General features: G+C 43.6%; 1 protein-coding gene across 2 annotated transcripts in view; it reads right to left on the bottom strand.

The window, feature by feature from the left end:
• The window catches only part of VIT (vitrin), a 127774-nt gene that overhangs the window by 38853 nt on the left and 63843 nt on the right, over nt 1–25078 (bottom strand). For both annotated transcript variants that reach the window (XM_010373198.2, XM_010373206.2), the window contains exons 5-9: nt 22643–22776; nt 18950–19027; nt 10636–10827; nt 4038–4094; nt 2775–2840 (exon numbers count right to left, since the gene is read on the bottom strand). In XM_010373198.2, the coding sequence (XP_010371500.1) occupies nt 2775–2840; nt 4038–4094; nt 10636–10827; nt 18950–19027; nt 22643–22776 (527 nt within the window). The remainder of the gene's footprint in view (nt 1–2774; nt 2841–4037; nt 4095–10635; nt 10828–18949; nt 19028–22642; nt 22777–25078) is intronic.

Genomic DNA, 25078 nt, shown 5'->3' with positions numbered 1-25078 from the left:
CACATGTAGCTGCTTGTGTCTGGGTTGATCTAAACACAAAGGAGGTGTTTAGTGCAGACCGCAGGATTCGGTTGCCCCACATGATATGTTTTTATCAGTAACGGGAATGGAGACAGGTGGCATGTTTATCCATTTTTCAGATGACACAAAGATTACAAGGATGTTAACACATTAAATGACAGAACTAATACTCAGGAAGACTGCAGCCGACTAAACGAAGGAAGGATTTAATAGAGATAGGTGATTTTTCCAATGTGGGCTTCAAAAGCTCGATTGTACCTAGGCAGGATTGAGGTGATCTGTTTCTACGTAGGTATATGATAAAAAGTCCTGATCATGAGGTCAGGAGATCGAGACCATCCTGGCTAACACAGTGAAACCCCATCTCTACCAAATATAAAAAAAATTAGCTGGGCATGGTGGTGGGTGCCTGTAGTCCCAGCTACTTAGGAGGCTGAAGCAGGAGAATGGTGTGAACTTGGGAAGTGGAGCTTGCAGTGAGCCGAGATTGTGCCACTGCACTCCAGCCTGGGCTTTAGGTATTGCAAGCTCAGTAGGAGATGAGCCAATGATGAGACAAGGCTTACTCCAAATGGAACTTGGGATGTTTTAGTGGAAGCAGAGTATTTAGGACTACAGAGGCAATTGCCTGGCACACTACCCAGGCAACATTGTGTTTGGGGTGCCCTGGTGTATGAATGATTAATAGTCTACAGCATAGTTAGAGGGTGTACTCTCAAGTCATGGAAAGACCTATTGGAGGGATTAAAGAAATATCCTGGAAAAGATGAGATATAAAAAAAGACATGAAGTCTGGCTTCATGTATTTGAAAGGCCCTCTAATTTGAGACACTCTCAAAGGTTCTCAGCCTTTTTATGTTCTAAAAAATTGTCAAAGACCCTCAGTTGGTATGAGTTATAGCTATTAATTTTTATCATTTAGAAATTACAACTATGCATTTTCTCATTTGAAACGGAATACTAACTGGCAATTTATTCAACTATTAATTTACTTTATTTTCACTTATTTTATTTTATTATTTCATTTTTTTTTTTGAGACGGAGTCTCCCTCTGGCCTAGGCTGGAGTGCAGTGGTACCATCGCAGCTTACTGCATCCTCTGCCTCCCAGGTTTAAGTAATTCTCCTGCCTCAGCCTCCTGAGTAACTGGGATTACAGGCACACATCACTGGCTAATTTTTGTATTTTTAGTAGAGGCAGGGTCTCACCATGTGGACCAAACTAGTCTTGAACTCTTGACCTCAAATGATCCACCCGCCTTGGCCTCCCAAAGTGCCGGGATTACAGGCGTGAACCACCGCACCCTGCTTAACTATTAATTTACTTCAAAGTGACAATATAATTATTATATTTTAACATAAGTGTTAATTTTTACTGAAAAATAACTGTTTTCTAAAACCAAGGGTTTGGTGAGAAGAGTGGCAAATGTCTCCAATGTCTATCATAATAGAAGATAGCTGGAGTCTGTTATCAGCTCCTGCAGTCAGTTGTGATATGTTGTTTTTGTTGAAATATGTGGAGAAAATCTGTCCTCACAATGACATGTAGTCAGAGAAGGGAAGATGTCACGGGATCTCTGAAAGCAGGGTCTTTGGACCACACATTTGAGAACCACTGCCTTAGACAAATTAGTAACGAGGAACTGAAGTTCTGGATAGTTACGTCTAACAGTTTCACCCACCAAATGAAGGGGCTGGGAATTCCCTACTACGTGAAGTATAGGGTAAAGGCCTCTGTCTGGCACACCATAAGTGATTCATTTTTAGGTGAGAAGTTAGACCAGATGTACTTTATACAATTCTTTCCAATTCCATAATCTGACAATTTTATAGCTGAGGAACTGGGCAGCTTGCCTTGTATACATGACTGCATCTGAGATGAGAGCTGGCCGAAGGATATCTAAGAACTCCAAATGTTCCTACATGCCTTTACTCAGGGTGTGCAAATGGCTTCCTCCCCCTGCAGGAGCCATAATGGGGCTTCCTAACTAGTCTAGGTCTGAGCACCTAGAGGGTATTGCGGGAGTCCTTTAAGTCAGGAAGACTCCGAGAGTTCATGGGAGGCTCTGAGGCACTCAGAGCAAAGTTGCAGGGATGATGGTGAAGAGAGAAGCAGCAGAAATTGGGTAGGATTTGAAGGTAAAAAGGAAGCTAGGAACATCCGTGTGGGTCAAGACAGAGTGGCATTATTGGGAGCATAAAGGAGAATGGAGGAGAAACAGAGAATCCCAGAGCTGTAGAACTGGAGGACGGTAAACTCAGAAAAAGGGAATGAGGCCAAACGCATTCAGCAGAATACAGCCTTGAAACAAACCCAACATTGTCAGGCAGTAAAAAATCGAAGATGCAAATCAGGTAATGTGCCTCCTTGCCAACCATCCCCCATGCCATATCCCAACCACGTGCTGTGTTTGGGTATTCGTGCTTTATCCTGGAGGCCAGTCTGAGGATGGGCCTGGTAGGTGCAGAGTGGTGCAGAGACTGCTTAGTGGGGGAATCTCTTGAGGGGACACAAAGTAATGACAGCCCTTGGGTGTCTTTGTTGACAAAGATCTTCTCTTTGACGCACTGAGAACGGATCAATCAAAGAGACGTTTTCTCAAGGTTAAATATCTCAGCATGCCCCCAAAGTCTGGTGACCTGAAGTTGAGCTGCAGAGGCCAAGAGCAAGTGTGTGGGGGAAGTCTTCCTGTTTGCAAAGTGCCACAGAGCAAATTCCCAGGGAGCAGGGATGGTAAGCAGTGGGCAACTTACCCAGGCCGTCATCCGCTCTAACAGGTTTCTGGAAGGCAGCTCCTGAAGGATCTTGCCTTTGGATACCTGAGGGGATTACACAGGGTCAGCTGATGTACACACAGTCAGCAGGCTGCTTTCTTTCCTTATTTTGCCCCCTGGTGAAAATTACCTTAGTTCACAGTTTCCTTGGAAGTCAGCCGAGCTCTCTGTGCCTGGCTGTACTTTTGGGGGTTGCAGAGGAGGCAAAAATCTTGGCCAAGGGGACAGGAGGAAACAGTGCCCCATGACTTCGCCTCCTGAAGAGTCCCACGAGTCTGTGGAGGCGTAAGATGGCCTTGGAGTCCTTGCCCTGGCCAGTGTTCTGATTCTCAAGCCTTTTTGTCCAGGAAAACAGCATGTGCATTGGCAAAGGTGCAATTGTGAAGCTCATAGAAGCTGCTCGCCCTGACCAGAGGAGCCCATGGGGCCCTTGTTCCTATCCAGTAGCAAGTAAAACAGAACCTACAGTTTCTAAGAACACGTGGAGAGTGGACGAGTATCCCCCAGCAGGGGGAAGACCTGAACACCCCGCCGATTGTCGGTCCTTCTGGTCCTAGTGCCCTGTGGCTTCAGAGGGAATGGTATACTTCCACCAAGTGTATCAGCTCATAGACCGGGCCGTGAGTAGAGTTTGTGGAAACCATCAAACCCTGCTAGATTTTCCTTTCTAATCTCTGCAGGCCTTTACAGTGCTGCAGAGAAGAGAATTTGCTGGATTCCTAGTTCTGCAGCCAAACCATTAAGAGGCATACAGAAATGAAGACAGCCAGGGGCATTTCAGAATTCATAGGTAAACTCCGGGGTGGAGGCAGGTGGGAGAGAATGTATTTCTATCCCCAGTGGCATAGAATTACTCAGGCAAAAAAGAGGAAAAAAAAGGCTCTTGCCTGGGAGATGATACAAATTTCCCTCAGTGTTTTACCGTAGTTTCTCAAAAATAAGTCCCAGAGAGTGTCCCTTTTCAGGTCTGTAAGAGCCCAGTTACTGAATCCTGAGACATTCCTTTCACAACCTCTACAGAATCACCTCAAGGGAACGGAGAGTGGGTCAGGGCTTTGCTTACTTAACCACTTCCTTACATGTTTTCTTATAATTTGGACCCTTGAGCTATATCTTCTGTTGACCTAAGTGGTTTAATAGTCCTTGTCCAAATCTAAATTAAATGGCAAAGATGTGGAGAGGAACCCCATGTAAACAAGCTTAACTTTCATCAGTGGCTGGAAAGGGAGTTTAGAGTCTTACCTGGATCAGCTCCAGGCCTGTTTTGGCTGCTTGTGTAGGTGGTAGTGGACCGGAGATCTGTAAGAACATTTGACTGGTCAGAGCATGAATTTTATTTTATTTTAATTAATTAACTTATTTTTGAGTCAGAGTCTCGCTGTATGCCCAGAGCTGGAGTGCAGCAGCACAATCTTAGCTCACTGCAACCTCCGGGTTCAGCGATTCTCCCACCTCAGCCTCCTGAGTTGCTGGGATTACCGGTGCGTACCACCAGGCTCGACTAATGTTTTGTATTTTTAGTAGAGATGGAGTTTTACCATGTTGGCCAGGCTGGTCTCAAACTCCTGACCTTGAGTGATCTGCCTGCCTCAGCCTCCCAAGGCATGAGCCACTGCGACCGGCCAATAAATTTTAACCTAACTGTTCTCATTCTTTCCGTGATCCAACCTAGCAAAACATTACCAAGGTCGGAAACAAGGTGAAGCTCTATATTTTGGCAGTCTGAACCTGCCTTGGAAGAGGAATTCAAATAGAAAAAAAGAAAAAGAAAAAAGAGTATTTAACTTAAAACATGAACTAAAAACTACAGGCAATAATAACCTTTGTATTTCACAACTATCAAAGTATCTTTTGGTCAAATGCCATATTTCTTTACACTTCATTATTCTGACAATAATTCTCAACTGTGCCACTCATGGGGAGGTTGAAGTAATCCTTCAATGGAAATGTCACTTAACATTCAGCAATTTGCTTAAGCTGCGTTAACATGGTATTGATGCAAATAGCATTAGCTTTCCGTCATTTTTAGAGGTACACAATGGGTTATCCTTAATTACTCTGAGTGAAGGAAACACACTTCCACATTCATTATTTATTGAGCAATTTCTCTAAAGCAAGGTTTTAAAAGGGAGAAGGGAGATAAAGCATTCTGTTAAGAGAAATGCAAAGCCTTTGGAGGGAGAAGAGAGGCACGTAAAACCCAGCTGAGGGAAAGAACCAAATGTCAAGGAGGGGAAGAGCAAGAGAGCATGGAAAAAACTATCAATTTGTCTTAGAACCTGATCTATCCAAAACCAGCTTTTGATTCTTTTTGTCTTTGTTCCAGTTATTTGACACAAACTCAAAGTAGGTTTTTGTTTGTTTGTTTGTTTGTTTGTTTGTTTTTTATTTTTCAGTCAGGCTCTCACTCTGTCCTGCAGGCTGGGGTACAGTGGTGTGATCATAGCTCACTGCAGCCTTGAACTCCTAGGCTCAAGTGATCCTCCTGCCTCAGCCTCCTGAGTAGCTGAGACTACAAGTGCACATCACCATGCTCCGCTATGTTTTTGTTTTGTTTTGTTTTTTGTTTTTGAGACAGAGTTTTGCTCTTGTTGCCCAGGCTAGAGTGCAATGGCATGATCTCAGTTCCCCACAACCTCTGCCTTCCAGGTTCAAGTGATTCTCCTGCCTTAGCCTCCTGAGTAGCTGGGATTACAAGCATGTGCCACAACACCCAGCTAATTTTGTATTTTTAGTACAGATGGGTTTTCTCCTTGACAGTCAGGCTGGTCTTGAACTCCTGACCTCAGGTGATCTGCCTGCCTTCACCTCCCAAAGTGTTGGGATTACAGGTGTGAGCCACCAAAGTTGTTTCTTTTTTTTTAATTTTTGTAGAGACAGGGGTCTTGGTCTGTTGCCCAGGCTGGTATTGAACTCCTGGCCTCAAGTGACCCTCCTGCCTCGGCCTCCCAAAGTGTTGGAAATAGGGAGGCATGAACCACCACTGCCCAGCCTCAAAGCAGCCTTATTTTCTGTTTAATTATACAGATAACATAGGCTTACTATAAAAATAAGATGATATACTATGCATAACAAGCAATCACCTTTTATCCTCTAGCCAGCAGTTACTGGTATACACTTCTGGCATACAGAGTTGTATCCCTTTTTCTGCGGGATGTACATGCTCTCGTGTACAACACACAGTTGCAAAAGTGAGACTGGTTCCCATGCTGTTTTGTAGGCTGCTTCTTTGACTGAATGACCTGCCCCAGGCCAATTCTCTCGTGGCACTAAGCACACATATTTCTCAACATTTTACTACCTGTATAGTAACTTCTTTAACCGTCCTTCTAGTGATAAACAATTAAATCATCTCCTTTAAAAAATGATGGACAGCATCTGTGTTCATGCTTCTTCTCACCCTTGGTTGATAATTACGTTAGGGTATATTCCTGGAAGTGTGAATTCTGAGTCATTTCTCCACACTGTCGCCCAAACTGTGTATTATCAATTTCCAATGAGAGTTGGTGAGAAATGATATTTTGTTGTTTAATTTGTACTTACTTGATTCCTGGTGAAGCCAAACTTTTTTTTTTTGGTAAAGTCTCACTCTATCACCCAGGCCGGAGTGCAGTGGCACGATCTCAGCTCACTGCAACCTCTGCTGCCCAGGTTCAAAGGTTTCTCCTGCCTCAGCCTCCTGAGTAGCCGGGATTATAGGCGCATGCCACCGCCTCTGGCTAATTTTTGTATTTTTAGTAGAGATGAGGTTTCACCATCTTGGCCAGACTGGTCTTGAACTCCTGACCTCGTGATCCGCCCGCCTCGGCCTCCCAAAGTGCTGGGATTACAGGCGTGAGTCACCGGGCCCGGCAAAGCCGAATATCTTTATAACAATTTTTTTATTGGCCATTTGTAGTTGTTCTACTGTGGCTTGCCTGGTTATGACCTTTCCCCATCTTTCTTTTGGAATATTTGTCTTTTTCTTACTATTTGTAAGACTGGATTTTAAGAAAAGCCTTCTCCAGATAACTTAAGGAAGATAAGCGTTCACTGGTGAGATAAGTGTTGGTAAGGGAAACTGTATGTGGAAGGAATGGGCAGTGATAGATGCTGGCCTCTCTTCCTGCCTCAAATTTCACTTTCTCCCCCTTAGCGGCCCTTGGTCAGAAGGTGGAGCCCAGGGTAGAAAGGTGAGGGATCACAGTCATCGCTATTCCCTGCCACTAGGCGGCGCTCTTCTCCCCTCCCTGGTCTACCCTTGTTTGTGGACAAGTTCAGTGCTAGCTCAGCTGAGGCAACCATGGCACGTCTTGAAATGAACTTGATTAAGAAAACAATGAAAGGCACAGCCACTCCACCTCCTTAACCTGTGGTAGATTCAGCCAGACCTATAGCTGAACCTGGAGGGATTTTCCGTCTTTTCCAGCACCCTTCCCTAAGCATATCTAGAGATCTGGCTCTCCCAGCTTCCCCCTCTGTCCCCAGGGATGCCATTGTCCTTGGCCTTGCCCATGAAGAACAGCCTCCTTCCTGCACCTGTAAGCAGTCTCTATTGCTCTGGCTTTTGGCTTCCTTGCCCCCAGCCTTGACTCACTCCCTTCTGTCTTGTTGGTTTGCACATTCATGGGTCAGTTAAGAGGCCATGATGCGGGCTTGGTGAACAGCCCCACCTTCCATCTGCATCAGCTCCTCTGCATGGGCTGGGAGAGCCCCTGTCTCTTCCTGCTGTACTTTCCGCTCTCCCTTGAGCCCTCTCCAAGTTCCCATGTCCTGTCTCAGAGGCAGATCTTGATCCCATTGTGGAATACAAATGAGTTACAGACCCCAAACGCAGGTAGCTCCTGTTTTGGCTACATACTCTTCAGGTGTCCTAAGCTGAAGCGACTTGCTGCAGGGATCTCGATGGGATGTGTTCACTGATGTAGCCCAGATTTAGAGCAGTGCCTAACACATAGTGGGCATTCAATAAAACATTTGTTGAATGAATAAGTGAATTAGGTTTTGCTTGAACACCCTGTCCACAACCAGTTCTAGAACCTTGCGCCTACAGTCACATATATAAGAGGAAAAATCTTTAATAAGTGCAATAACAACAACTCACTTGTTTATCACAGTATAAGGAGATTTGCTTTCTAATTTTCAGCCCATTTGAAGGAAAAACATGAGTTATCTAAATATTGTTTAATATAGTTGGGCTGAAATATCACAGCAAATATCTATAGCCATACATTAAGATAGGCATTCATGAAAGTCAGTTGGTTACTTAGTGCTGGAGAGGAGTGGTTAGGGGAAATGAAGAGTAACTGTTTATTGGCACGGGATTTCTTTTGGGGGATGAAAATGTTCTAGAATTGATGGTGGTGATGGTCACACAACCCTATGATTATACGACAAACCATTGAATTGTACTTTACATGAGTGAATTGTATGGTTTCTGGAAAGTATCTCATGAATACTTTTATTTTAAAAAGACATAAGCAATTAAATATTAATTTTCACTTCTTTTTAGGCCTTCAGAAACTCCTTTGAGTAGACAATACAACTTTTAAAAAGCTCTCCCCCTTCCCCAGTTTGGCTCCTATCCTAGCAATTGTGGTACATGCTGCATGGCCTGCTTGCTCGGGGTGTTTGTCTAGCAGTCTGTGGGTCAGCATGGAAGTGGGCGCTGGACAAGGATGAAGAAGGAACACTGATGGGCCGGGAGGCTGTTGTCCAAAGCTGCTGTTCCCAAGCCAGGAATAATTAAGCTTTGCCAGGTTAGGAGCCACTACTTCAAGTTTCTTAGGTTTTCCACAAGCAGAGCCCAACTTGCAACAGATTTCCAAGCTCCCAGCGTAGCCAAATAAATACACCACATGTTTAGTTATATGTGTTATGTAAGAATTTAAAGTCCTCTAAGGAGAAAACAGGAGCAAACAATTTACTCAGATACTCAAAAATCTTTGAAAGAATCAAGGCATCTGAAGTCAAGAGCCTGAAATTTTAGAAAGGAGAACTTCTGGCTACAGAACCCCTGTGAACCCTTCCATCCAGCATCCTTCCTGTTTCTCTTTTGCTATCAAGTATTGTCCACCTGTGTTAATATCCTGAGTTAAACAGGAACAGAATGGTGGAGGAGTGTTTGATATATTTCAGAAGTTCAAAAATTCTTTTTGCGGTATTCTTATTTTGGGACTTTGTATCATAGCTTCTTCAATGAGTCGTCCATAAAATGGCATAATAATAACTCCTATTTCAAAAAGTTATTGAGAAGATTAAATAAGATAATATATGCAGTATGTCTGGTACATGGAATACATGTACTACATGCATTCTGTTATTTATTATTTCTTCAAGAAGAAGTTGGCTGTACTGAGCACTTTCTAATTTTGCCACAGCAATCATGCCAAGATGTGATCTGCCTGGGCCTGGGGTGTTCATTTTTGGCAGGGATGCTCCCCTGCAAGGAAAAGGAGAGCCAGGCTGCTGGAGTTTGAATTCCAGCTCTGCCACTTCCCAGCTGTATAAGCTGAAACCGGTTTCCTCACTGCCTTACTCCTTGGTTTCCTCATCAATACAATGGATTATTCAAATTGGAAGTCATGAATCTACTTCCATAAATCACAGGGTTGTTATGGAGGATTCAATAGGCTAATATTTGTAAGGTGTTCAAAAAACGGTCTAGCACATTCAAAGTGCTGATTTGCATTTTCATTGATTTATTTATTGAGACGGAGTCTCTCTCTGTCACCCAGGGTGGAGTGCAGTGGTGCGATCTCAGCTCACTGCAACCTCCGCCTCCCAGGTTCAAGCGACTCTCCAGCCTCAGCCTCCCGAGTAGCTGGGACTATAGGTATGTGCCACCACACCTGGCTAATATTTGCATTTTTAGTAGAGATGGGGTTTCACCCTGTTAGCCAGGCTGGTCTTGAACTCCAGGCCTCAAGCTGCCTGCCTCAGCCTCCCAAAGTGCTGGGATTACAGGCGTAAGCCACTGCGCCCAGCCTGATTTGCATTTTTAAAATAAAAACATGGATAGGTAAGTAGCTGGCCTCTGCTTTGGGAGCAGGAAGGCAGGAAGGGTCATTCTATGTGGCAGTAGTGACCGGAAGCTGGAGGTGAACCTGAAAAGAACAAGTCCTAAGCACTTCCTCCTGGAAGGAAAAAGTGGCACCAGGTAGGAAATATTCAGAAAACATGGCTAGGACAATCGTGGAGCTCCAGCTGCAAAAGTTTTCACCCCCTTGCTAGAAAAGTTCTAGAAGTGAGATAGATGCTTATTAACTTAGGATGGTGTAGATATAAGTCTGTGCAGAAACAAGATCAGATGATCAGATGGGCTCTTTAGGCCCTATTTGATGTAGTATGAGATGAGGTCCATAAACTGGACCTTGATAAAACCTTCAGCATGATTTGAGCAATGGGTAAAAGTAGTAAGACAAAAAGCCATTAGAAAAGGAATAAAAATGTTAGCTATCTGACTTTTCCTAAAGGGATTCCTTTGGTTTTGTTTGCTTTTAATATTTGAAGACTTCCAAGTCTATACCATTTGTCACTTAAAAACCAATAACAACAACAACAACAAAAAACCCAACAATGTTTACATAGAAATCTACCATCCCTTCAACTGAGCTTTTGGAGAAATGAGGATTTTGCAATGGGAAAGTATTCTATCTCCAGAAGCGCGGTGACAGCAGTCCTATTTTTGAATCTATATCCTCCCTTAAATCTAGGAGGTGGACACAATCACATACCCCTGGCCCAGTTCTCCAGTGCTCCCCATTCACCCAGCCCGACAGATGCTCAGACAGAGCTGTTACTCTAAAAACCCAATTTCCCATTTCCCTAGCACAAAGCAACACGTGGTCTACCTACTGACCCATCTCCTGGCTCCTCTGGCCCACAGGCTCTGGTCTGGGGATGCTGGTGATAGAAGCAGCAGAAGGGGATGGCCTTGGCAAGATGGTGGGGGTGGCCACAGCTACAGTGACAGCCAGAAGCTGCATCAGAGTGACCGACTGTGCAGTTGTCGCTGGAATGGGTGGCCTCTGATAGGCTTTTGTGGTCTCACCTGTAAGAAAATGGAATTATACCAGGCCTACAAAATAACCTGTAGGCTCTTATAGAACTAGAAATAAAATAAATGTTGACTGAACACTAGCTATGAGCACAGAGCTGTGCTAGCCATGGTGAAGTGTGAAACCCAGGTAACAGCCACATTCTTGCCTGAAAGAATGTATGCCCTCAGAGCAATCACTCAATCAACCAAAGATTCAATAGCAATAAAATAAATGACAGGTCAAAACTATAGCAACATAGAACATAGACAAGGCAGAACATGATTAATTGCTGAATTAATTTGCCTGGCACCACTAGCAATGGTTTATGTACATATTTTTTTGTTTTTGTTTTTTTGCTGTTTTGATTAGCATCGGCCTTGGAATAGAAGACAGAAGGTACATTTGGGGCTTTCACTATGACTTAGTCTTAGAGAATATGTTCTAGATGTTCTAATTTAGATTGGTTCTTGACTAAGTCAACTCCTCTGGGCCCCAGTTTTTCCTTGTCTGTAAAATAGGATAACAAAATTAACTGGATGGTAAGGATCATCCAGATTCTACATTTTTTTTCTTTTTTGAGATGGAATCTTGCTCTGTCACCCAGGCTGGAGTGCAGTGGCACAATCATAGCTCACTGCAGCCTCGAACTTCTAGGGTACAGTGATCCTACAGTAATCTCCCAAGTAGCTGGCACTACAGGTGCAAGCCACCATACCCGGCTAATTTTTAAGGTTTTTTTTTTTTTTTTTTTTTTTTTTTTTGTAGAGAAAGTGTCTTCCTGTGTTGCCTAGACTGGTCTTGAACCCCTGGCCTCAAACAATTCTTCTGTCTCAGCCTCCCAAAGCTCTGGGATTACAGGTGCAAGCCACTGTGCTCGGCCTAGATTCTACTTTCAAATGGTGCTCTTCATCCATGTGTGATTATTTAGATTGCTTCTCTCCTTTTAAACACCGCTGTAGTTGACTCCCTATAAAGCAAGTCTCAGTTTGTTAGTGCTCTGAGAATATCTCTGAAGGTTTAGAGCAAGGGGACAAGTGGCTGCCCACTGGGCATTGGAGTTTGTCTTGAGAACTGTGGGTTCTCAGGGAGACACACAATGGCCCCCAAAGTAAACAGCTCCTCAGTCCTGGGAAGGAACAACCCACTGTTGCTTGTGCCTGCAGGGCCCCACTGGGGCATGCCAGCTTCTGTCCCTGTGCACCTGTATCAGCTGCTAGGGCTGCTGTAACAAACTACCACAAACTGGGTGGCTTAAAATGACAGAAATTTATTCTCTGGAGGCCCAAGTCAGACATCAGCATCACTGGGTCAAACTCAAGGTGTCAGCAACACTGAGCTTTCTCAGGAGGCTATAGGGTAGACTCTGTGTCTTGCCTCTTCTGGTTTCTGCTGACTGCTGGCATTCCTTGGCTTGTGGCCATGCTACTTTAGTTTTCAAGGCCAGCATCCTCCGTTGTTTCTCTGCTCCGTCTTCACATGACGTCTGATATGGTTTGGCTCTGTGTCCCCACCCAAATTTCATCTCAAATTGTAATCCCCATAATCCCCACCTGTCAAGGGAGGAACGAGGTGGGAGGTGATTGGATTGTGGGGGCAGTGTCCCTCATGCTGTTTTCGTGATAGTGAGTTCTCACAAGCTCTGATGGTTTTATAAGGCAGTTTCTCTCTCTCTCTCTCTCTCTCTCTCTCTCTTTCTCTCTCTTTCTCTCTCTCTCTCTTTCTCTCTCTTTCTCTCTCTCTCTCGCCGCTGCCATGTAAGACGTATCTGCTTCCCCTTCTGCCATGATTGTACGTTTCCTGAGGCTTCCTCAGCCATGTGGAATTGTAAGCCAACTGAACCTGCTTTGTTTGTAAATTACCCAGTCTTGGATACTGTCTTCATAGCAGTGTGAGAACAAGCTAATACAACCTCCTCCTCTATGGATGTGAAATAATCTCCCTCTGCCTTCCTTTTACAAAGATGCCAGTGATTGCATTTAGAGCGCACCTGGGGAATCCAGAATAGCCACCCCACCACCATCTCAGGATCCTTAATCACAGTAGCAAAGCCTCCCCACATTTTTTCTATAAAAGGAAACATGCAATGGTTCCAGGGATTAGGACATGGATATCTTTTCCAGGGCATTTTTCAGCTTACCACAGCATCCTAGCTCTGTCCTTAACTCTGCTTAGGGTTGATACATTTTTGTTACACAGCACAGCAGAACAAGGAGATAACATCTGAAATAAGAAGGTGCTTCTCTCTCGGTGGGAACCATCCACCTTCCCCTTTGACATTGTACAACATCCAGGAAAATAGTGCCAGAATCATAGTCCTGGACAAGCGGTGCAGACAAATGTGTGGTGGGGTGTTTAGACCCACCGCCAGCACCAGCACCTGCTCATTTCCCCACCCTGATTCTGCTGTCTTCTGCAGGAATCACAGCACTGACTTAAGAGAGCAGGTCAGCCAATGGTAGTCCTGGAATCGGGTTGGAATTCAGTCATTCGGTCTGCTCTTGCAGGCACTAGCTGGTCAAGGTAGGAAGCCGATCTTTCAATTGCCTTGTTTCTTGCTAAGTTGGTCACCTTTAAATCTGCCCGTAGCTTGTGCCAGACAAATCACTAAAGAGCTGGCAGCATCCTCCTTCAAGCCATCCTCAGGCAAAACTGAATCTGCCTGATTTATGATATTTCCATTATTTTAAAGAGTTTGAGCTTTCATAACAAGTACTAGGGAAGTTTCTAATTTCTCCAAAGTACTTCTCTGTCTTACCCTCTGGTAAATGCTACCAGGCATTAATGCCTCTTTAGGGAGATGGAGGCCCAGGTTTGACCTGCTTCATCTAGGGAAAAGCCATTTAACAAATCCACTTGTATATTTTATGAAATAGGGTGTAATTAATAATTCGGAAAGAAACATATATAAACTGAAAATCTATTTTACTTGTAAATTATTCATGAAGTTGCAATGTACTAAAAATAAAACTTCTACTTGCAAATAGTGAACACTTTTTGCCACCTAAAACTTATTATATATTGAAAATCTGAATTATCTTTTTGTCACACCATTGGCTAATCCCAAGGCTGCTGACTATCTCAGTTTGCCTTTGCTAAAATTGATTTGCTAGAGAAAGGCTCAAGATCCTGAGGGCAGTCTTTGTACCACTTGCTCATAATGCAGATGCTTTCAAGTGGTCATAAATTCAACTAACAGCCATGGGCTTCCACAGGCTTCTGTGGGCTGTTGTTTTTGCCTGCTCTCCTTTATGGATTAGAACTGTCTTTAAGAGGGAAGATACACGCCTGTAACCCCAGCACTTTGGGAGGCTGAGGTGGGTGGATCACCTGAGGTCAGGAGTTTGAGACCAGCCTGACCAGGAGAAACCCTGTCTCTACTAAAAATAGAAAATTAGCCGGAGGTGGTGGCACATGCCTGTAATCCCAGCTACTCCAGAGGCTGAGACGGTAGAATGGCTTGAACCCGGGAGGCGGAGGTTGCGGTGAGCTGAGATTGTGCCATTGCACTCCAGCCTGAGCAACAAGAGCGAAACTCCATCTCAAAATAAATAAATAAATAAATAAATAAATAAATAAATAAATATTAAAAGGAAGATAGAGAAAAATTATTCCTCCTATCCTAATTGCTCCCAATTCCTCACTGAACATAATGCTCTTGATTTGATCCAAGGTGCATTCTTCATGGAACCAAGTTCTTTTTGAGCCTTTCGGAAAAAAACTAGTAAAATAGTTTCTTTGTGCAATCTCAGCTACATGGAGGGTTGATCTCTTTTCAAAGATTTTTATGGGAAAGCATTTCAAAACTTCTCTTAAACGCTACACATATTTCTCATTTGGGCGTGGTTGGAAGAGCTCCAGGCAGCCACCTTCTCAAACGTAGCAGGCAGTGCCACATAGCTCCCCACACCTGGCTCATCATTAGAACCACACTGGAGGTGTTAAAATGCAGGTTCCAGGGCCCTGATCGCAGAGATTCTGACTCACTGGACCCAGAGTGGGCCGTGAAATTCTGATTTGCGAACCACAGCGAGGGACTCAGCCGACAGCCAGGGAAGGCAGGAGGGGTTTTTCCCACGCTAGCTTCAGCAGCCTCTAACAAAGATTTACTTTCCCTTCTCTTGCTGTGATACTAGGAATGTGCCTTCCTAGTTTTTTTATAAACTTCTACAAACCAACGCTTACCTGGTTTTATTTAGCTCAAGGCTCTAGCCAAAAAGCAACTGCCTGCCTAATGGTTGCTAAATGCCAGGGCAGTGGGGGCGCGGTGGTGGTGGGAACAGCATTTAAATCTCAGGGAATGCCTGTTCTCAGTGTGAGTTGTACAGGGCAAATCAAAGTGCCTTCTATTTTTTGAGGAGGATAATTTCCCATGGTAGAAGTTTGTCATGCTTTTGGAGGTCATCCTGGCCTGATTAACCTGTTAATTCATATTCTCAGACAGACGAGGCACATTTTATAGGGGCATGCTGAGACCTCAACAGTTGCTCACCTTTCGTCTTCTCTGCTTCCCCCAATGACTAAAGGAATTTTATCGTTTAAGGAAGACCAAGGGGACCACTCCTTTAATTGTACTCATTGAAAGTTTTTGAGTTTGTGAAAACTTACTCCTAAGTAAGACTAAGGACTTAGTACTTGGGGACTAAGACCTTACAAAGAGAGGTTCTTCTATTCCCAAGAATCCCTTTTATGTTGGAATGCTGGTAGTTTAGCTCAGGGTCTTGCACGTTGGTGATGCTCACTCAATGTAAATATCGAATGAATGAACAAAATGAAGGAGTAAATAATTTTTCAGACTCTGACCATCGTAGATAATCTAGTAACAAGGAGATGATAGTAATGTCTAGTGATACTGACATCAAAAGTTTAAATGGTTTGGTAAAGGGGATAAGTGACCTCAGCAATGCTTGGCTCTTGCTAGTTTATGAATTTCACAGAAAGCACCCTCGGCCACCCGTACTCCTTGTGGATGTCAGTGACTCAGGCATCTGGAACAAGTGCTTGCTGGGGGTGAATGGTGCTTGGGGTAAATAGGCAGTTTTAGAAATTGTCTCTGCTGTGGAGAACGTACAGACCAAGTAGACTTTTATTATCTGAGTTATCATTTGGCTATAGTTTCTCTTCCCTACACTCTTTTCCCTGCTACTTTCCCTGCTTTAAGGTGATACCAAGTTTGCATATTTTTTGGGCTGCTTAGAACTATGGCCTTGGTGAGTTACTAAACCTCTCTCAAGGTCAGCTTTCTTATCTGAAAAGGGAAGATACTGGCACTCTGCCTCGGGCTTACTGTAGTGCAGGTGTGTGGCACAGAGAAAGTACTAGACAGACGACTACAGTCACAGGAGGTTATGTGGCCCTTCCTGCTTCCAGATACAGGCCCAAAGCTGAAGCCAGAAGGGCACGAGTACTCTTTTCTTTTTTTCTTTTTTTTTTTTTTGAGATGGAGTCTCACTCTGTCACCCAGGCCGGAGTGCAGTGGCACGATCTTGGCTCACTGCAACCTCCACCTCCGGGGTTCAAGCGATTCTCCTGCCTTAGCCTCCCGAGTAGCTGGGACTACAGGCGCCCACCACCACGCCTGGCTAATTTTCTGTATTTTTAGTAGAGATGGGGTTTCACTGTGTTAGCCAGGATGGTCTCCATCTGACCTCATGATCCGCCTGCCTCAGCCTCCCAAAGTGCTGGGATTACAGGTGTGAGCCACTGCGCCCGGCTACAAGTACCCCTTTCCAGAAGAGGAGAGATGCCACGAACTTCCTACAGGTGAGGTCTTTCCAGTAGAACCTGCACAACACCCCCGACACCCCCATCCCAGGCCAGTGGACAGAGGGAAAGGACCTGAAGAACGGAAGGGGTCAGAAGCCACCTTTTAGGGAGTGCTGTGTTCAGTCAGAAGATATTTCCTCCCTTCCTTCACACTGTCATACCCAAGCCAAATGAAGGTGCTTTAAGAGAGTCATTCGTCAAGACTGTGAGGACCTGCCAGGAGGGCAGGTGGGCATCTTATTTCCCACCAATCTTTCTGCAGACCTATCACAGGCGTGCAATACAGCAACAGAGCTTGCAGAGTTTTAGGGGTGTATTCCGGGAGTCTAGAAGTGCTCTTCCACTCAGGGTAAAAATAGGGGTGCTTGACATGTGGTCCCTAAAGTTGTGGGCTTTATGTGAACCTGGGGACTGTTTCTGCCCTAGGGATCTCTGAGAGGGGGAGGGGTGCAGCGGGAGTGGCTCAGGACAGCAGGGTTCATGCAGCAAAATGTCAGGAGGAAGGCGACCTCACCCCATCCCATGTTCTCAGACCCCAGAGAGGGCCAAAGAGAAGCCTGGCTGTTCCCACGGCTCTGTGTGAAGGGGCTGCCCCAGGGGGCTGCTGGAACCAGGCATCAGTATCTATCTTGGAGAAAGGAGTGGGGGCACTGATTTCTGGCCCAACAAGAGGGTGCCAGGATGAAACTAAACACTATCTCCTTGCATTTGATATCCACACACATCACCTACCCAGGAATCAGTTTTGCATCTGGCTCTGCAGAGCCACAGGGTCAGATGAAACAACAGAGATGCCAGCCACTTAAGGAGACCTGTCACCCATTCTTTGTCTCTGTGCTCAGGTCAAGAGGACAAGCGATATCTCAGAAATGGCCCATGAGGCACCAGACCCACTGCCACTTCATGGGTGGAGGTGGGGAACAGCTCTATCCTTGCAACTAAACAAACAGGACTAGACCACTGGATCCATTAAAAAGTCATTAGAGATAGAGCTGGAGCAGTAATTAAGAGAAAAGACCAAAAAAAAAAAAAAAAATTCCTTATTTGTATACTAAGGCTCCTCAAATCAGGAAAATCAGGGATCCATATACATACTATTAGCATAAGAAAATCTAGAATGGGCCAGGCACAGTGGTTCATGCCTGTAATCCCAGCATTTTGGAAGGCCGAGGCGGGCAGATCATGAGGTCAAGAGATTGAGACCATCCTGCCCAACACGGTGAAACCCCGTCTCTACTAAAAATACAAATATTAGCCAGGCATTGTGGTGGGCGCCTGTAGTCACAGCTACTCGGGAGGCTGAGGTAGGAGAATCGCTTGAACCTGGGAGGCGGAAGTTGCAGTGAGCTGAGATCGCGCCACTGCACTCCAGCCTGGCAACAGAGCAAGACTCCGTCTTAAAAAAAAAAAAAGCAAAAAGAAAAAACAATAAAATCTAGAATGATGGTTTAGAGAGGGGTTTCTGTTTGATGGAGGGTAATTTACTTAACTTCTCTGTGCTGCATTTTCCTCAACCAGAGCAATAGTATAGGCCAAAGGTGGTCTACGGTGATTAAACGCAATGATCAGGTAAAATTCTTGGAATGATGCCTGGCATACAGCAAATGCTCAATAAGTGCTAAGTTCTACTGCTATCCTTAAACCATGTTCACCTTAAGTACATGAATAGAACCCGAACTATCAGGCTCATAATGTTTTAGCTAGCCCATCAAGTTTCTGGAAGCAATGCAAAATCCCATTATAAAGCAACTCACAGTTTCTCTTTGTGTGGGAAATCAGAACGCCTCTGGAGACACAATAATGCATAGTACAGTTCTTGATTTAACACAGAAACCTGGAAAATGGTATTTTTTGGCCTGAGGTCTACCGATACCCCCTTTTGTGGTTCACATGGAAGCTGAGTTGGCACAGCCCTGTAGACAGTATATTTTTGGCCTGGGTTATTTGGATTAGCAGCTTGCTGTTATCACATAAACCACCTCGTTCTCTTTGCTTCTCTTCATTTCATACGTAAGTAGATACAGCCTTTTTCCTTTTAGCTGCCAGGAAACATTTCTGGACAGAATGTCATGTCATTTTCTAAAGTAACAATACAATAAAACTCAAGGCAACAGTCAATCTAAATGAAAATGGCACAAATATAGAGACACAATCTCGGAATTGTAAAAACAAAAAATAAAGCTTTCACTCTTCAGCCCCAGCCATCTGATCTCATTGATTTCTGTGCCCATGTTCCCGGCATCTGTTAAAATATTGCCAGAACCAGTGGAGCTGGACCAGTTAAGATGTTAATTTCTCCACTATCTCCCAAAACACATCGCGCGTTTATGGACTCAGAAGGTTTAGATTCAATCACATGTGAGCACTTGCCTGCTTGGGCAGCTGGACTTTTGGATGATGAGTATGTAAGAGCTGATGGGTAGGTTACACCCTTTTTGGGTTTGCTTTCTGCAAAAAAGAAAAAAGAAAACGAGATTTATTTCTAGAGCTAGAGGTTTTAGATGGTTCTGTACTAAGTTGATTCCCTCCTTTCAATTTATCTCTCTTCAGTTCAATAAAATCAGTCTCCCTCATGCTGAATTGTTGATTACAACGAGAATGTCAAGTGGCATTTTGTTCTCATATATAGCTTGTGTTTTATTACTATTAGAATGGAAGCAACCAGATCTTCATGACTCAGAGTTGCTTAACATCAGCAATCCTTCTTTCACCTGTGAAGATGTGACATGGAAGTGAAGGTTTTCATCTGTGTGGCTTCGAATGTTTAATTATATCAGTAGGTGAACGGGAAAGCCTTCCACATACTCTCCTTTGAGATGATGGAGTGCTCTGGTCATAGGCTGCCTACCTCTCACTTTCACAGACCCTGTGGGATTCATTTGAATTTCATAGCAGCAGAAAAACCTAAAAGTAGGTAAATATAGGTCAACCTTGAAAATAACCATGTGTTGCTCACCCAGGGGGAGACACGGTAGCTACTAGGCAAGGAGGAGGAATGGTAATGTCTATTAGGGAAAAAAAGAAGCATAAAAAAATTGCCAAAGTCTTCTTCTTTCCATAAAAGGATGCCTGAAATTCCACCATATGGGCTTTGTTCCACAAGTAAGTGAGAGTGCCACCGGAATATAGTAAGCCCCCTGAAGGCAAGTCATTTGTCTGACTTGGTAACTGTTGAATTTTCAGAGCTCAAAGCAGTTTTTTCCTGGCATGAAGTAGTTGCTTGAGAAGTATTTATTCAGCGGGGGAATATCTTAAAGCTTAGATCTCTGTTAAAATTAAAATACCTTGGTAGCGGTACTACCTATTAGCCAATATTACATCTGGCAATGAAAGCATTTCTTCTCCCATCTGCAGGGAATACTTTTACAGGATGTGAAGATGGTAAGCAGTGTTGCACGGAGAACCTAGGTGGGTGGAGGAGGATCTAGGGCACTATCTGGCCAACCATCCTACTGGCCCAGGGATTGTAGGGTCATGAAGCAGAAAGAATAACAGATCTCAGAAAGAACCTGGGATTAGGAGTAAGGAAATCTAAGTTTCTGTTTCTATTTTACCTTTAATTAACTGCCCCAACTTTTGAGGCTCTTGTGTTTTCATTTAGAAAACAGGAATAATGACATGGCCCTAATAACTACACGAAGTTGTAGACATCTAATGGAAAAAAAAAGTTAAAATGTTTTGGAACTATATATCTCCATAGAGATGCAAAAATGTATGCTGTTGTTACCTGTAAGTGCCACGTGTTTGGGCTTACTTGCATTACTTCACCTCATTAAAATCACCTGGGGAATAGGACTTGGCATTTCCAAGTCCTCCACCAATGTCGAGGCCAGCTCCAAATGACAATGATTGAGGTTATTTTAGGCCCTGGGAGGGCCCCATGGCTGTGGACCACACTATCTGCAGAAAGAAGAGACATCTTCTCTCTCTATTTATTGATCTAAAACCTGATTTTTTTTTTCTGTTTCTATTCAGAAGGAAAAGGAGCATGAGCTCAGTTCCCTGAAATGTGGATCAAAGAATAAAAGGGAAGTATTAGGGGGTCCCTCACTGACATTTCATGTCCCTGGACTGTGTAAAGATCATGAGGGCTGTAAATTACATCTCCTCTTTCGCTCCCCCTCTTACCCACCAAAGTGAATTAGTTAAGGAGCTCAGGGATATATGAAACTTAGAAATAAAAACCTAGAGAAAGATCATGGCGGCATCTGAGCCTTCAGAAGAGGATTCGCACATGATGCAGTTAAACTTGCGGGCCATGAACCTCTGAATAATGGGAAGCATTCCTTCGCTGCCCGTCAGTTATCAATCCTTATGCTGCAATGAGCTCCTAACTCATCCATTCAAGAGAGGCTTCTGAGCCATTGCAGAAGCACAAATGTTTATTATCATTGGCAAAAAGTATTTTCGGTTAAATGTCACTAGGTCGAATGAGGGGAGATGGAAGTCGAGATTTACAGGGAATAATATCAGCAGATTGATTTTCACTTAAAAAGCCCAAAACATCTCTACTGCCACAGAATTAATTTTTCTTTTAAACCTCTGTTGAGATTCTTGGATTGCAGACTGAGCACTTAAGGCTGAAATGCTGTTATTCAGCCAGGATCTACTTGGTGAACACCTATGTGGAGATTATATTTCCCTCTATCTCAACATATTTGCATTTTAGACATTAGCATTTTTATATGGCTCCTGTTGTGAATTTTTTGTTACAAGGCAAAAACCCTGCAGTACTGCAGTTGATCCTCTTCCACTATCTGACAAAGAAATCAGTCAAATTTGAACTGTGGGTGTGTAGAATTTGGCAGGCAAAAGGAAACAGGGATTGCTCAAGTTGAGAAGAATAGTAAAAGGTCTGTTTGTTGTCCTGCTATGACTGTAATCAGTGGAGGACAGCAGGGGCTTGAGGCATGGGATGCCTAGCAGTGCTAGAAAACCACCCAGATTGGAAGACCTACTATCTTATGAAACATTTCTCTCTTCCCGGTTCAGTTGGTTTGCTATAAGTGGCTCCTTCTCAGGACAGTCCCAACGTGCCTAATTTTGTTGGGAGGCCAGGAAATTGGCTACAATCTAGTTTAAAATCCCATGGAACATCCTCAGAGAAAATGGGAGATTCAGGTCTGGAGTAGGGTAAGTATAAGGTGAGCAAAGAATATTGTCTTGTACTCAGGTACTACCGTGAACACGTCAAAAGCTTGAAGGGCTCCCACTGGGCAATCTCAGAAAATATGAGCACCAAAAAGAAAAATAAAGATAATAGATGATAACATTATATTATATTTTTAGAAACAATCTACGAGTCCGTAGTCCACTTAAACATAATAGGTGCAGAGGGGGAAGGAAACTCTTCTTTATATAAGAACACTAGCTAATAAATGTGGAAGGAATAACAGAATTAGAAAAAATTATGATTTTGCAATTACTAATGTAATACTTGCTACAGTGAGGATCAGCAATGGATGTTAAAATCATTGGGTGAAATTTGTTGAGGAACAAGCTACTCGAGCATGTTAAAGCATCATCCTACAGATGCTTATTCATTACAAGGTATCTTTGCCATGGAGAGATATGCTAAAGTATCAAATGAATCAAACTTAGCATCACCAACAATGGGACAGACTGCCATTATATGCCTCTTGATATGGCCATTGTGTATGACACAACGGATATGCTGTGACAATATCTATCTATCCACTTGCCAGAAATCTCAAGGAATGAGGTTCTAGACATGAGGCACATTTGGCATAACTAAAGGACTGGTTTAAAAACCCAAGCTGTTAAATGTAATTAAGGTAATTAAAAATCTGATTAGACTTAGAGATAGCTGCAGTGTAATTAAAACAAGCAATTGGAGCCTTTTAGTATTTTCAGATTTGACTTTGTGGTGATTTATCATGTAATTCTAATTTATTATTTCATGATTCTAATTATCAGAAAAACGAATGCTTCAGATTTTTATGAAATGAGGCAGGCCATAAACAAGAACCAACAGCACAATGAAAAGAAGCACATCTCATCTTGTGGTAGGTTTAGCAGCGTTTCTCCACTGTGCAGTCATACCTAAGACGATAAAGGATTCTCTCCATCGTGGTAGGGATAACGATTGGACACCGTTGGAATAACTCCCTTTGTAACCAGACAGTCCAGCAACCTTCCGAACAAGTATTTTCCCTCCTGAATTATCAAGCACACCACTATGAAGAGAAAAAATAATTTCTGAAGAAAGAAGAGAAATATTTGTTGACATGATCAACAGACAAGCAAACCAGTTGCCATGTTTATTTAGACATAGGAAAGCAGCGAGATTAAGCAAAGTTTACCTTGACATGAAGCCCAACCCGCAAGAATGGTGCCTCTACCACCAGGCTCAGCATCTGAGCTCCAAGTTGAATGTCCTTCTCTTTCTTCTTACAGGAGCTGATTGTTCTGTCAGTCAGGAATTTCTTTTTGCCACCATGCCTCAAATTTCTTTTCCTTGGTTTTCTCATTCTCACTAGCTCTTTTAAGTAAAGCCTCTTTCTTGACAGTTTGCAATTTGGTTTTGGGATGGCGTGGAATGAATTTAGTTATTTCAAAGGGTGATAGAAAATGATGAAAAGTAAACACTCCTTTTATTTTGGGTCAGGGAGGAAAGGTGTGCAGCTGAGTTAAACTCATTAAAAAAAGCATCCCCCAATGACTGAAAATAGTTTCTTTAATTTCTAGGATTTTGCGAGGTTTTAGAGCCTGATGGGATAGTGACTGACATATGAATGTCTTTCCTTTGATGTTAGGCAGAGTCTCCATCTGGTTGCTAAATTGCACTATTTACGTTGTCATTTCTTGCCCCAGAGCCGAACATGCATGGCTCCTTTGGGTATCCGTAATTTATAGCACGGGGGAGATGTTGATTTCTCCCCATCAACACCCTTCCTTCCCTCCAGGAGTGAGAGTTGCCATTTCCTGCCCTCCCACCTTCCTGATGAGTCAACAACATTCAACCCTCAACCTCCCAATGACCTGGAAGGAAAGAAAGTGGTAATAATACTCGACATGTAAAGCACTTAATTGCTTTACAACTGTTCTCACACATGGGGTCCCACTGGGTTCTCCCAGCCAACCTGAGTTGTGGAGTGGAGGGAATGCTGTTATTCCCATTCATTCCATAGAAACAGGCTGTGTGAGGTTGCATGACTCACCTGGGATTTTCTAACTAGTAAATTGCAAGAGGGATTTGAACCCAGGTTGAACTGACCTTAAGTCCTCAGTTTGTCCCTCTTGCTCCCATCTACGTCTCAAGGGTTCAAAGCACAGGCACCTGCCGAAACCAACTCCTCCTCACTCGCTCTCTTCTCTCAGGGCTCTCTGTGATTGAGTTCCCTCACATGTCTCAATGACAGGCAGGCTGGTTTCAGCCATTCCCACGGCTCTGACGATGCTGCTGTTTCACCCCAGAAGACCTGGTTCCCTCTGCCTGATCAGGCCTGTGCTGCTGTCAAAGGGCAGTGAGTTCCCCATTTCTCCTTCCCCACAGATTCTGACATGACTTTGCTACCTCCTTCCCTCCTTAGAATCTCATTCTCACAACTTAAACTCTGATTTTGTTCCGTCTTGTACTATTTCCTAAAAATTTCTGGAGTTTGTCTCTCAACGAAATGCAAATATTCCTTATGGAAAGGACAGCATTTTATGTTTCCACATAAGAAGGTGCCATGGACAGCTGCTTTTGAGAGCCAATTTTTTTTTCTTCAACTTTTATTTTAAGTTCAGGGGTACGTGTGCCAGATGTGCAGGTTTGTTACATAAATAAACATGTGCCATGGTGTTTTTGCTGCACAGATCATCCCATCACCTGGGTATTCAGCCCAGCATCCATTAGCTATTCTTCCTGATGCTCTCCCTCCTCCCACCCCCAACTCTGACAGGCCCCAGTGTGTGTTGTTCCCCAACTCATATGTCCGTGTGTTCTCATCAGCAGCTCCCATGTATAAGTGAGAACATGTGGTGTTTGGTTTTCTGTTCCTGTGTTAGTTTGCTGAGGATAATGGTTTCCAATTTAATCCATGTCCCTGCAAAGGACACGATCTCATTCCTTGCATGGCTGCATAGTATTCTATGGTATATATGTACCATATTTTCTTTAACCAGTTTATCATTGATGGGCATTTAGGCTGATTCCATGTTTTTGCTATTGTGAATACTGCTGCAATGAACATACACATGCATTTTTCTTTATAATAGAATGATTTGTATTTCTTTGGGTATATACCCAGTAATGGGATTGCTGGGTCAAATGGTATTTCTGCCTCTAGGTCTTGCAGAATTGCCACACTGTTTTCCACAATGGTTGAACTAACATACCCTCTGTGAAAGCCAATTCTTATGCTTTCAGGATTGGGTGAGCTCGTTGGCTTGACATTGGTAGCTTGCAATTAACAAGCCAACCCCATCTCCTCCCTGCATTAGAGAGCTCGTTGTTAAACATTTACCAGCACGCCACTGATTCAGACTGAAAAT

Source organism: Rhinopithecus roxellana, chromosome 17 (assembly GCF_007565055.1).
Source record: "Rhinopithecus roxellana isolate Shanxi Qingling chromosome 17, ASM756505v1, whole genome shotgun sequence".
In the NCBI taxonomy this organism is placed as follows: domain Eukaryota; kingdom Metazoa; phylum Chordata; class Mammalia; order Primates; family Cercopithecidae; genus Rhinopithecus; species Rhinopithecus roxellana.
The sequence above is the reverse complement of the archived record's forward strand: the minus strand, read 5'-3'. Positions and strand labels throughout refer to the sequence as shown.